General features: G+C 38.9%; 2 protein-coding genes across 4 annotated transcripts; one reads left to right on the forward strand and one right to left on the reverse strand.

The window, feature by feature from the left end:
• Positions 1–77: 77 nt before the first annotated feature.
• msh4 (mutS homolog 4) lies at positions 78–10,059 on the reverse strand. Of its 3 annotated transcripts, none has more exons than XM_086094220.1 (20): positions 9,524–10,059; positions 8,205–8,363; positions 7,968–8,131; positions 7,778–7,888; positions 7,584–7,699; positions 7,309–7,482; positions 7,044–7,216; positions 6,884–6,951; positions 6,198–6,272; positions 6,056–6,120; positions 5,812–5,981; positions 4,624–4,760; positions 4,260–4,363; positions 3,074–3,198; positions 1,813–2,013; positions 1,619–1,737; positions 1,425–1,553; positions 1,136–1,310; positions 971–1,059; positions 78–796 (listed from the first exon to the last, which is right to left on the reverse strand). In XM_086094220.1, exons 1-20 carry the CDS (start codon positions 9,729–9,731, stop codon positions 608–610), a joined length of 2,751 nt encoding a protein of 916 aa, XP_085950346.1. In that variant the 5' UTR covers positions 9,732–10,059; the 3' UTR covers positions 78–607. The 3 variants fall into 3 exon arrangements, with proteins under 3 accessions (XP_085950346.1, XP_085950345.1, XP_085950347.1); XM_086094219.1 differs by having other exon boundaries at positions 7,309–7,503; XM_086094221.1 differs by lacking the exons at positions 6,884–6,951; positions 7,044–7,216; positions 7,309–7,482; positions 7,584–7,699.
• Positions 10,060–10,065: 6 nt separating this feature from the next.
• Positions 10,066–12,806, forward strand: vcpkmt (valosin containing protein lysine (K) methyltransferase). Its single transcript, XM_086094222.1, has 5 exons — positions 10,066–10,351; positions 10,798–10,911; positions 11,015–11,087; positions 11,190–11,309; positions 11,417–12,806. The coding sequence occupies exons 1-5, from the start codon at positions 10,095–10,097 to the stop codon at positions 11,519–11,521; spliced, it is 669 nt and encodes a 222-aa protein (XP_085950348.1). The 5' UTR covers positions 10,066–10,094; the 3' UTR covers positions 11,522–12,806.
• Positions 12,807–13,517: the final 711 nt, after the last annotated feature.

Raw genomic sequence — 13,517 nt, forward strand, 5'->3', positions numbered from 1 at the left:
AGCCCTCGTCTTTTTTGTTGAGATTTATTTTTATAAACCATTGCAGTATACCCTTTACGGGTGAGCTATTACTTTGATTTGGTTTTGCTTATAACATTTAATGTATTTATGTAATGCCAAACGTGAACCAATGAACAAAAGTAATGTCATATTCTAAGTTCCCAGGACGGCCTATTTATGAAGAATAATTATTTTTAATATTGCACTTTGAGTACAATGTACACAAATTTAACGAGGTGATTAAAAAAATACAATAACGTGTATATAAAATGACAAACTGCAACAAAATACTGTGTCTATATAAATATGCAATACATATAAATACAAAATAGAGACATAAACAATAATAGGGCTTACTTACACTCTTATTTTCTTTCATCTTCTCTTTCTGGGTAACAATATCTCAGAATTTGAAATTTAGCATTCTCTTAATGTTGAGAATGGTCTGCATATTAGCAGTATGTTTTACTTTCTCTCTGCATTGGATTTGTATTAAGTATTTGTGGCAAATAAGTCAAAAGAATGCATCCTTGTTTAATAAACCTAAGATGCCAGCCTTTTACTTTCTCACTTGATGTACATCTGCGACAGTCATTTGGTTCCTCTTTTAGGCGTCAGCGGATGCTGGCAGCCCTGTAGCCTCCAGCTCTGCCTCATACTGCTTCTTTAGGCCCTTCAGATACATGCGTAGGCTGTCCGGGTCAAGTCTGGAGTTTCTGGCAGTCTGCAGCAGGCGGGTGGCCAAGCTGTATAAAGTGCGCTGCCTCTCTGTTTCGGGATCACTCTTATGCTTGGCCTTGGGATGAATGTCCAAAACGCATTTTAGTTCCTCGGAAACATTTGAAGGGAATTTGTACTAGTAGCACTGTTTATTAAACACCAGGGGGCATATTGCATGCTTTACTTTGTGCACACACTGTTGGACGTACTTTATTGTGTACTGTGAACAAGACAATTGAATGAAGCCTACCGAAAGCTGCTTGCTGACTTTGGTGGCAATTGTCTTTGCTTCCTGGATTATACTCGAAGGAAGTGAGGTAATTTCTGCCGCTCTAAGGCCTGAAAGAGCAATAATACGATTTGATGACACCCTTCTGGAAAATATTTCATCACAGTGATTTAACAGTCTGCTTACCGTAATGTTTTTCTTCAGAGAATCCTTGACTCAGTAAGTGTGTGTACACTATAGTCTCAGTGCCAGTTTCACGAGTACGTGTGTGCTGAACCTGCATGTGCTGGTTTTCCACACTGGGATACAGAGATTCTAGTTGGCACAGCTCAAGGTAGTGTGTGGCAAACAGGGTGAAGGCCTACGGACATGACAAACATTACAAATCTCACAGATTGTAAGCAAGTAAATGTATATAATATAAACTGTCGTAGGTTCATTTAGCTGCTAATTGAACAACGAAATGTCAGTTTACCTTGAGGCTGAGGAGAAACTCACAAACTGAGTGACATATTCCAATGCCTTCTTCAGCACTGGTGCCCCGTCCCAGCTCATCAATGATGATGAGAGACCGCTCGCTGACATTGTGGATTATGTATGACACCTTAAGGGGAGAGGAAATTGAATGATCAAGCAGTGATTTATTTCTCAGAAAATAAAGTACAGTACCTCCTTCATTTCCAACATGAATGTGGAAGAGTTAGTTTCAAAATCATCATCAACACCAATTCTGGTGAAAATCTGATCTGCTACGCGGAAAGAAGCATACTCAGCAGGTACGAAAGAACCTGTAAAAAAAAACCAAATAAGTTAAATGACTCAAATCACAGCAGTGTGCTGCTTCAAAGGTCGGTAATACTGACCTATTTGAGCCATGATCTGACACAGTGCCACCTGTTTGAGATATGTGGATTTCCCGCTCATGTTGGGCCCTGTGATGATGACAAAGTTGCTGCCCTCGGAGACGTAGCAGTTGTTCGACACAAGCTGCTGTCCGGGCATTCGCTCCAGGATGGGATGACGTCCCTGTTTGATGGCTAATGTGTCTGTGAACTCTGGTCGCACTTGCAACAACAACAACAACAAAATCTATGATTTACAATTGTACAACATTGCTCTAAATAGATAACATGGATTCTACTTACTATTACATTCTGTACAACATTGATGCACAATTACGGTATTATAGCTATGAATGTTTATGTGCAATATTGATGTCATTCATTTGGAAGCAGCGTAACAAAATCAGTTGCAAAATCAGTCTATTTGCAATATAAAGCTCCTGCTTATGAATATACTCAAGTGATCACTTTACAGCAGCACAACATATTTTTATGATTTAGACAATCACAGTCATGGGCAGTTTTTGTTAGACCTAATTCTCATATTGTGGGGGCTTGATATCAGATCTATACTTTAAATAGCTACAAGGGGACATTTTAGACCAGTTGGCTTCTCTCTTGGGGAGCCGTTTGAATCCCAATCTTTATAGTCAAACATATACTTGTTTATATTGATGTGTGTGTAATACTGTTGCATTCATGTATCTCTTATATACAGTGGAATTTGAATGCCCCAAAAGTTTTGCAATTTGGAGTTCAAATCAAAATTTTCAGGAGAAATATGCCCCAGGTTGGTTAACTGATTTGTACGCATATACAAAAAATACCAACAACATCACCTCTTTGGAAAAAAATTCTAATGCAAACAACATGATTCTGGTACAGATTAATGTTTACATCACTTACATAGAGTATAAAACTTTTTAAACATAGTTGAGCATTGAGAGACAGCTCCCCCCAGTGGGGGTGATCTGACTTGGTAACTACAGCGTGCATGTTTATGGACAAACTAATCTGAGCAAAAGTTGGCAGGGAAAGAAGCGGGCTGTCAGTCAGCACGTGACTGTGGACAGACACTCTTAGACAGCTGAGGGTCTCCACCTTTGGAAATGACTGGGTTACCCTCGGCTCGCACAAAAAAAGGCCAGAGTTCAGAAGAAGTGCCTGCTCATTGGCATTTCCCAGGCGCTACGTTGAGTGCTGACTGTTATGCGACTGGAAATCAGAAGTAATCGAATGTGTTGACAAGTTTGACAAGACGTGAGCAGCACATTACACTCACCATAATCAGAGAGGGTGCATGCATTTGCCAGGGATAGCAGCATATCCAGCATCGATACAGCATCGGACAGTTTGTAGAGGCAATGGATGTGCTCACGGATAGTGCTGAGCAGTTGACATACCACCCTTGGAAGGAAACAAGTTCAAGTGGTAAGAGATTACCGGTACTCTAATAAAAGCACTTGTGTGGTGATTCTTCAGAGCATGAAGGTGAAGGCCACATACTGTAGGTTAGATACCAGGGGTACAGTTGTGCTGGCATAATTAGTAAAATATTGGGTTATTGGGCTACTGTGGATATGTGCCATGTGATGATCGGCACGAATAAGATGTTGATCATCCCGCTCTCGAATGACATGATGAGTCACCATATTAGACATGACTCAGACATACAGCATCAGCTGCTTGAAAGAGGACCAAGTCTTTCACTAAGATGAGAACATAAAAAGGGAGTTGCTTCTTGTGAACTGTTGCGGCTGTTGATTCTGTGACAAACAATAAGGAGAAACTTCTGGTTTATGATCATTTCCAGGCAAATCGTTTGTTGTTTATAAGATACATTTTTGAATTGCAATGTAGTTATTTATAAAACTTGAAACCTTTATTATGAATTTATTTATTTTATCCAACATTATTGATCAAATTTCCAAATTGTGTGTCCATTGTGCGTTTTGCTGTTCTTAATATACTTGGCTTGAGCCTTTACATGTGCAGTACTCTTTTAGCAGCTTGATTTGATGAACTGACAGGTTCGGTGTTGTGTTATTGTATGTGCAGGTTTACACACACAAATAAAGGTGATGATTACACTGTATGTCTAAATTAAAGTTAATAAACTGTAGGTGGATTTAATATACCAGGAGTTATCAAACAATGCATGTGTTAAGTCATTAAACCAATAATTGTTGATACTTTTACTGGAATATTTGGCTCTCACAGTAAAATAATTAATTAATTAATTAATTAATTAATTAAAAATTGTATTAAAGGGCAAATTAAGATGTATTTTTTTCCCATTACTTTAATTCCAATCAAATTAAATCAGTGTCGTATTGTGAACAACTGATTAAAGAGTAAGGAAGACAAATTCATTTAAAAAGGACATAAAGAGAACAAGACCCTCAATTTGAAATTATGTAAACAACTATGCACAAAATATAAACGTGCTTGTTCTGGGCTCTACTCACACATAGGACATGTGGACGATCTCCCGCAGGGCCTCATTACAGCGGTCGTTCAACTTCACCAGATCTGCAGTGGTAAAGCCATAGTTGTCCTTGTGTTTGACAACCTGAGGGGACAGATGCCGAATGCCAGCAATTATGCTCGTACAATAAATCATAATTATGTTGCCTCAAATTAATAAGGTTGTTAAATGCAGCAAATTGCAGCGATTAAACAACTGTGAAAGCATAAAAATGGGCACTGTCACCAGGACAAATTAAACTTACACATGTTGCCGATGGCATAATAATGCCAGTGAGTTTTTATATATTTTTACTTCAGTAAAGATACAAACAGAGTTTGTATTGTCATTCTCGCTGATGATACCTTGATGAACTCTGAAGGAAGTTTCCCCTCAGGCAACAACATGCCTCCCAGCTTCATCTGGATGAAGAAACCTCGAGCGGTGCTGAAGCTTGTGCGCATGGGAAAGCCATATTTCTCCGCCATCTGGTTTATTAGTCCTGAGAAACACAAGTGCTATGCTATGAACACTTCCTAAAACACCCACGGAAGATAATGTTGATAGCTAAAAACATCCATATCCAAATGTTTTGTTGAATCTAAAGAAACAAATTGTAGCATAAAAAAGATTTTCTATGATAAATTAAAATTGTGGGCAGCACATGGGGCTAAAGGTGAACACATCTGCATCACAAGTTCTCAGGTTCGCGGTTCAAATCTCGTCTCTGGCTTTTATGTGTGGCGTTTGTTCTTCATGCGCTTCTTCCCACAGTAAATTAAAAATATTTGGTTCATTTAAGATTCAAAACAGTCCATAGGTGTGAAAGAGAGTGTGTATTGTATGCGTGCCTAGCCACAGAGTGATGACCAGTCAAGGGTGCCTGCCTCTCATCCAAGTCAGCTGGGATAGATTCAACCTCATCCACAACCCGAATGAGGACAAGTGGTATTCAGAATGGATGGATGAAATGTAAATTGTTTTCCTATGTGCAATCTGATCCCATCTGGATCAGATTTGTTTGGCACTCTTTTTACTCAGCGTACAACAGCATATCTTACTGAAATTGTGAAAAACTGAGCTGCACAATTTTTGTCTCAACCTGTCCAAATTCAGAGTTTAAGTTGTTGTTGTTTTTTAAATATATCTTTTAATGTTAAAAAAATAACATGACAGTGGCAAAAGACTGTAAGAACTTGTGTCAGTTTCCCATTTCTAACATTCTGAAATTGATTTAAACACATGTTCTTACTGAAAATGTTGTGGTCCATTATAAAGGATCTAGCATTTTAATCATCATTAGACATACTTGTATTGTGAAGGCATATGCAGAATTTTGACATGAAATAAAGGTTGCTGATGGTATGTGTTCCTGTTTGTTTTGACTCGTCGCCTAAGAAATGCATTTTTTTATATTGTATAAATAATCAGATTTCAAATGAGCATCCTCTGAAAAGTCAGAATATATATCTCATTTAAAAAAAAGGCAAATTAGGTTGACACATCAAAATCTCTAGACAAGAAGTTGTGAACAAATACACTGACGTCTCCACCTGAAATGTCATCCACTATCTCGGTATAAGCTCGTCGGGCAATGTCCAGGAACTCGTTAATGTTGGGTCGCACGGCATAGCACTTCTGTGAGCGCATGTTAAGGTTCCCCTTCAGGTATGTAGAGTTATCATTTATCACGGTGAGGATCTGCTTCAAGATCATGTCAAATCTGAAGGTGTACACAAACGACTGTATAAGTAAAAGTGCAAACAAATCATGTCAGCTGCCACAAGACTTACACACCTGTTGTCCTCTAATGAAGTGCTGCATGCTTTAAGAAGAGCCGTGTTGCAGTTCTTTAACACCACCTGTTAAAAAAAAAAAATCTTTAAAAAAATTATTTAAAACCTAACTTAGGAGCTTGTGTATATCAGTAGACACCAACCCTCAACTGTGGCACCAAATCCAAAGTGTGTTTCAGCTGAATGGCGTGTGTAATCTTCGCTTCTGCAATCTGAACCTACAATAATAGTATAATACAACTGATTACTGCTATACATGGGCCTGTCTGTATTCACTGAAGTTTATACATTAAATAAGAAAGAACAAAGAACCAAATTTGGAAACGAACACCATCAAAGACACAATTAAAGACAATGAAATTAAGGAGCATATTATTTAAAATATTAGTAAATTGACTTTATGTTTTTAAAACACATAATGCACATTACACATAATGAACTTGGTATAGTAAAAGGTTTTTAGTCATACAGTTAGAACTTCACATATTGTACCATAGTGATTAGAACCAGTCTGTGCCAGCCAGGGCTAATATCTCGTGCAGGCAATTTTCACCCCCTTTAACACTGAGGGTCATGGCAAGTCCAATAAAGACTTTGAAGGTCTGTGAATTTGGGGCTTTAAATTGGCACATTTATTGACTTCCTTCCCACAAGCTGTTTAATTAAAGAATTGTGGCAAACAAAACCACTGCCTAATTTAAACATACCCATGGTCTTTATGGTCTGCTTCATGCTGTTGGTTAATAACTGTATTTCAGCACACCAATAGATGATAAATTACATAAAATTAGTATGAGTGCATAATAAGTAATAAAAGTACTTCACATACTGTCTCTTGTTTTGGGACCTGGACTAGAACAGAGAGCAGCTGGTCAATATCCAGGAAATGGCCTATAGCTGGAGGGGGTGAAACGTTCAAATATTCAAATAATTTTTGTCAATTTGTATCATACTCGAGTCAAGTTTGATAAAAATAATTTCTTTGGTACCATTCTTCAATCCAAAGAAGAGCTCCTCATTCTGCAGCATTTCTTGTATCGCGTCCAAGCGTACGTTAATGGTATCCACATCTATCAGAGGCTCCAGAATATTGGAGCGTAACCTTCTGGCGCCACCGGGAGTTTTTGTGTAGTTAAGGACGCCTAAAAGGGTATGTTCACTCCTGTGTGTGCACAGTAAATATACAATACACATGTGATGGGACAAGCACTACTATCTAAAATGATGTTCGGTCATCTCTTGTTCTTACTCTACCTGTGGTCTCTGTTGTTGACCACAAGCTCCATGTTACTGGCAGACGCCGAGTCGATCATAGCCGTCTGTTCGCTTCCCTTAAAGCTCACTTTCAAAGACTTGGCAGCATAAACAGAGTTCTGAATGAACTCCAAGTATTTCAGCAAAGCAGCTGCAGCCGCCAGGCAATAATATCTGCACAAATTGGGACAGTTGCTAATAAAATGGTTGTCACAGTTTATCTCTATTTTCTTTTCTCTTTTTTTTTTTGCACATAATTGCACTCAATGGCGTACTTAGCATGAACTTCCATCAGGACAGTGCTGAATTCTGGAGCACAGAGCTGCTGGATGTACTCAAGTCCTTTTTTCTCATTAAAATATTTCCTTTGAATTGCAGTGAAAGCAACACCCTGACACACAAAAACATATTTGCACCAAATAGTACAATATTGACAGTTTTTATGCTACATATGTTCTTGCATTGGCACCTGGAAGTTCTCTGTGATGAGATTGAAGAGCTTTGTCCCTTTTCCCTTATCACAAGCAGTGTCCGGCATCAGTATTTCCATCGGAAACAATATATGGACCTTGGTTATGACCTTAAGAAATGTATGTACAAGTTGGCATTGTTCCACTACAAATATAAGCAATTACAGCTTTTGTGAGTGCTTAGATTACCTTGGCATATGTTCCAGTGTCTGCAAACTGAGAGAGTACGAGCTCTGGACATTTCAAGTTAAGACTGGCCATTCCAATCTCTCCCCTGGCCAAACCGCGCCCTTCAACCAGGGCTACAATCACAGATGAACCAGAACCTGTTGTAGAAGAGGAGCAACTTGTAGCTGTAATAAAAGAGAAATTTAAGTGAAAAAATGTAACACCTCCAACTCAAACTACCGCTTTGGGCCACAATACCAGTGTGATTAGTCAGCGGTGTCCGCGCAGGGTGTGTGGCCCTTGCAGAACCCGGGATCTTCCTGAGGCTTGGTGTTCCTCCATGGTAGGTGCTGTCCGAGTCACAGGCAAGGTGGGGTGGATTGGTCGTTCCTAACTGATGGCTGTGGGGGAACTGACCTTTTCAGCAAAAGGAGCGTATAGATTTTAATGAATCGTAAACATTACTCAGCCACAGATTATACAACACAAAAAAATCTTCTTTGTTTTGTATGGCCCTTTTCCTATTAGTGTCGCAGGTGAGTTGGAGCCTGCCCCAGCTGATTTTGCATGAGAGGCATGGGACTGGATGCCAGCAAAATGTAAGGCACAGACAGGTACAGTATACAGTTCTAAGAGTGAAATCAGTTATTTATCTTCTTTATTACCCCATAAAATTAATTACTACATAGATGGGAAGGTTGATGAGGGCCAGTTGAACGGCCACCAAGATCACAAGACCTCACCGCAATTAATTTAGATTTATTGGGTTTTGTGAAAGATATTATTTGGGAAAACCACGGACTGTTGATGACTGAATTCATAAAAGAAGTTTGTGTTTCAGTGTCGAAACAATTCTTTGACAACTAATGGATGGTCAAATTTAACACAGCAACCATCCAGTCAGGATTCCATAAAATAAAAGTCACAGTCCCACATATCCACAACAATGCCCATCACACTCACAATCAAGCACTAAAAGGTAAAAAGCAACGCTTAATTCACTAGATAATTTCCTTTTCTTTGCTGTCTAATTTTATCCAATGCACTGAATCGCTAGCTAACAGCCTATCAAAGTGACTAAATGTCCTAAATGTCACCGACAGCTGACGCCACCTTGTCTCATTCATTCAAATCATATCTAAAAAGCCTGACACAAAGACCTCTTAATTCTTCACAATTCTAAACATTACTTTTACTAAGGTGTATTCTTGCTTGTATTGAATTAAGTGTCCATTTTATTTTACTTATTATTTAAAACAAATTATTAGTTAACATTCAGATTAATTATGCATTTATTCTATACGTATGCAGTTAATGTAAGTAACATGTGTCAGGTGTAAGAATAATGCATCCATGTGAAAATGGCCGATAAAATCACATATCAAAAATTTCCCTGGGTGTGGGGGAGGCCAGGAGGGTGTCCAGAGAGTGACAAGGGGTGGTTATGGCCAATCACGACCACCATCTCGCGCCACCCCTGGGCCTGCTCCAATACAAAACCACACAGTACATTAATGTGGTCTTTTATAGGCTCAAATTTTAGTGAGTGTGACTATATTATATTCCTTCAGAGTTACCTGTGGCTGTGCGAGGAAGCGATGGACCAGTGCTGGAGTGCGTACTCCCTTCTTGCAAACTTTCAGAGGACGAAGCAGGGTTGGCTGACACCGGATTATTAGAAGTTGTTCCATTTACAAGACTTCTTTCAGCAGTAGATACCTCAGAGCTATGTCCACTTTCTAAAGTGTCACTAGTTGCAATCTCTTCTGTGCTGCTCCAAAACATTACAAAACGTTCTAAAATTCACCGTATAGAAGCCTGCTTCCCAAATCAGTCTTCAATCTTCAGTATTAAATTAAGTAAAAAGCTAATAAAGACAGACAGTAGAAGCTGCTGTTAGCTTACAAGCTAACAGACGCCATTAAAAAAAAATCTGGCACGAGCGCCCCCCTCCCCCCACACGTTATGTTCAAAATATTATCGATGACATGTTCTAAGTTTTTATGGGCAGATTTAGTACCAACCACCTACCTACTTACACACAAAAGCATACCGTACTTTAATAGTTAGAAGGCAAAGAATATTATTTTATTTTTTTCGAAATGACAACAACAGGTCCACTTCCGTTTCCGCTCCGATTTATCCAACATGGCGACGCAGGGAGAGCGCAACAACTATTTTGTGAGAGAAATTGAGAAAAACGACGGTTCTACCCTGACAGTCAGCCAATGTTACATGGGGGACGTGGGCTGTGTGGTGTGGGATGCGGCCATCGTTCTTGCAAAATATTTAGAAACAAAACAATTTTACGATCCACCCTCAGGAGTAAACTTATGGGCTGGCCAAAGAGTGGTGGAGTTAGGAGCTGGGACTGGGGTCGTTGGTTTGATGGCAGCAACTATGGGGTGAGTTCAAATACATGGGGGTCCTTGACGGTCTCGACATAACGAAGGAGGTGTGGCAAATACGTTGTCAAGCAGTACCAGAGGCACGTTCAGTTACAGCCGTACTTTTACTGTTTTTGTTGAGATCGACGAGTTTGCATGTTCTACCTGTGTACCCTGTGATTTACTGATAACCACCCCAAAGCTGGGATAGGCTCCTACACAACCATGGCCATAATGAGGACAGGATTTTTTGAAAATTGATAAATTGTTGACTTACATTGATGGCTTAGATGTGTTTTCATACAAATATTTACCGTTTATGTACACATATATTATGTTGCCCTATGAAAGGCAGCAATGAATGTTATCAACTGAACACCTGAAGCGTGTACACATGAAGTTTCTGTTTTAGCTCACACAGTTAATGTCCGTTAATTGCTGGTTAATTGTGTTGATTTCCACAGTGCTTACGTTTGCGTGACAGACTTGGAGGAGCTACAAACCCTTCTGAGAACGAACATTCAAGACAATCAGACTCTCATCAGTAGTGGATCCATAACTGCCAAGGTACTGAAATGGTTTGTACTATTTTCAATATTTATTTAACATGCTTGATTGATGATGATGATGATGATGATGATGGGTACTCACATTTATAGTCTGAGGTGTCCTTTTTTTCAGGGGTGAAGATGTATCTGGTTTCCTTCCCCCTCCAAACTATGTCCTTATGGCAGATTGCATTTATTATGAGCAGGTATTGTTGCAGACTTAGTCTAAATGGACGTTTTGCATGTTTTCAACATGTCCGCTACCGGCATTGAGTTCTCCTCAAATACTTTCATTTATTTCCGCACAGTCGATTATCCCGCTGGTGGAGACCTTGAAGTTGCTCAGTGGACCAGAGACCTGCATCATTTGTTGCTACGAGGAACGCACTGAAGGCATCAACCCAAAAGTAGAGAAGCAGTTTTTTGAGGTAAGGATCATATCTTCTTGTTGTAAATATCAATGCATAAATATATAACAAATGTAGTGTATTGGCCATGTTGCTCAATGGGTCATGTTCTTTATTTTATCCTTTAGTTGCTGCAACAAAGCTTTGACTGTGAAGAAATCCCTTCACGCAAACACGATAGAGAGTTTAGTAGTCCAGACATCCACATCCTGCATGTTAGGAAAAAGGTTTGAGCTTTTAAGATGAAAATTTGAGTAAGTAGATGATGTTTCTTTGGCGGAATACACACTTGAGTGGTTGCCAGCCAAGCTCAGGACACACACAGACAAACAACCGTTAACACTAGGGCTGGATCATAATTTAAAAAAATACTAATCAATATTTTGATATATGCTAATGATGGCAAAATGTTATCTCTTAGCGTTTTTAGGGTGTGGATCATAACCCCCGCGATGGATGTGTTTTTACTGTAACTTGAAAGACAACCATAAAATAAATTAGCTATAATTAAAATGATAGCAACAAATATCTGCTGTTCCTGCTGTGTGTGCCGTGACCTCTTAGGGGCAGTGTGGCGTACGCATGGAGATAGACACATACATTAAGATGAACAACTTCGCTCATCTTTATTTATGTAGCGCTTTCACTGCATAGCTGCAGCTGAAACAAACTGCTTTATACATGAAACATTAACAATAATACAATCATAACAAAATACTTTTAATTTCTACATAGCCTTTGTTGTTTGAAGCAGTTATAGATGAAAGAGGAGGGATTTAGTCTCCAAATAGACTAGAAGAAAAAAATTCACAATTGAACTTTTCACAGCCAAGGAAGAATATTATGCCTGTGAATATATATATATATATATATATATTAAATGTCACTGTATGTGTTACTATAGCGTTTTGTGTGAATATTTATTTGAAGGAATATAAGTCCAACTCCAACATTTTCTGTATGCCTTGTAATTGAAATATATAATGTGTGTACCATTTTTTGCTGTTTAGTTTCACAGTAAACTCCAACTGAGGTGTCATTAAGCACGCTCAGGGAAGGCAGAATAACATTTGCCACATGCTTGCTGCACAAGCTCCACGGTGCATTCAGCGTGCTTTCACAAAGCAGGAACTTGCAAACACATACTGTACTGATTGACACATTAATCATTATATATATATTTTTATAATATTTTTATTATTGTGAGAAGCCAAAACCAAAATCACGATTAAATTTAAATTACTTTCCCGGCCGTGGTTCACACTCACATTTGAACAAGTCTTCAATTAATGTAACAATTATGTTTTTGTAATGTGAGAGGTAGACGTGCTAACCGATATATCACTTTGTTGCCCTCAATAGCAAATAATGCACACAAAAAGGAACCGTTTTCTGTTACTGTGTCTATGTAATTACTTTACCTGTAAATGTCTATGAATCCATATGTGAATGCCATGAGTTTACAGTGGAGCTAAAGCATTGCCCAGTTGTAACATTAGGGGGCAATAGTTGCCATAAAAAAAAAAAAAAGAAGTGGTTGAGTTTGAAGCTGAAATAAAGCTGCAATTTCATTATGAATCAGAGGTTGGTGGTTTTATTTTCCCTTAATGTCATTTTAATCAGTCACATGACGTCAGGCTACAGTCACAGATTAAAATGTGTCCTCCATACTGTCTATTTATCTAAGCTTCAAGTCTGTGCTGTGAATGCCAACTCTTGTGCCACTCATTCATCTGCGATTTTTTTGCTCCATGCGAGGGGAATTCCAGCCCAAGTCCCAGATGAGGCACAAGATTATGGCTCTTTTTACAAGCATAAACCATGAACTACATCCCACAGGCACGCGGGGGCCTCTTTGCAGCCTTTCATGCTCTTCACTGTTTACGATCCTGAGCTCTGTTGCAACAGCCAAGACAGTCCAATGGCCAAATAAAGTGATTAATGCTGACATTGGCCCACCACTGCACAGTCTCTTGAACTACTTGAGTTTTTGATGTAAGAAATATTTCAGTGTGAACATCCTCCTTGCATGAAGTACGCTCACCAGGAATATTCTGTCCTTGGGTATGTTTCAGTTTTCCATCAAGCCATTTAAAAAAATATTTTTCACCCAATTTAAAGTTTTGACTTAGATTACCGTGCATGTTTTTGTTATGTGGGAAAAGTCATAACTAAGATTCGAACCCTGAACCTCAGAACTTTAAGTGCTAATCACTAGGGGGCGGCCAT

The sequence above is a fragment of the Leptonotus elevatus genome, chromosome 14 (genome assembly GCF_054856555.1).
Source record: "Leptonotus elevatus isolate MCC_2025b chromosome 14, RoL_Lele_1.0, whole genome shotgun sequence".
In the NCBI taxonomy this organism is placed as follows: Eukaryota; Metazoa; Chordata; class Actinopteri; order Syngnathiformes; family Syngnathidae; genus Leptonotus; species Leptonotus elevatus.

Coding starts and splice junctions, on each gene's coding strand:
- msh4 (XM_086094219.1), bottom strand. CDS start 9,731: ATGTTTTGGAGCAGCACAGAAGAGATTGCAACTAGTGACACTTTAGAA. Junction 7,700..7,777: donor TCATCACAGAGAACTTCCAG/GTGCCAATGCAA, acceptor TTTGTGTGTCAG/GGTGTTGCTTTCACTGCAAT. Junction 3,199..4,259: donor ATCGTCCACATGTCCTATGT/GTGAGTAGAGCC, acceptor TTTCCTTCCAAG/GGTGGTATGTCAACTGCTCA.
- vcpkmt (XM_086094222.1), top strand. CDS start 10,095: ATGGCGACGCAGGGAGAGCGCAACAACTATTTTGTGAGAGAAATTGAG. Junction 11,088..11,189: donor ATTGCATTTATTATGAGCAG/GTATTGTTGCAG, acceptor ATTTCCGCACAG/TCGATTATCCCGCTGGTGGA. Junction 11,310..11,416: donor TAGAGAAGCAGTTTTTTGAG/GTAAGGATCATA, acceptor TTTATCCTTTAG/TTGCTGCAACAAAGCTTTGA.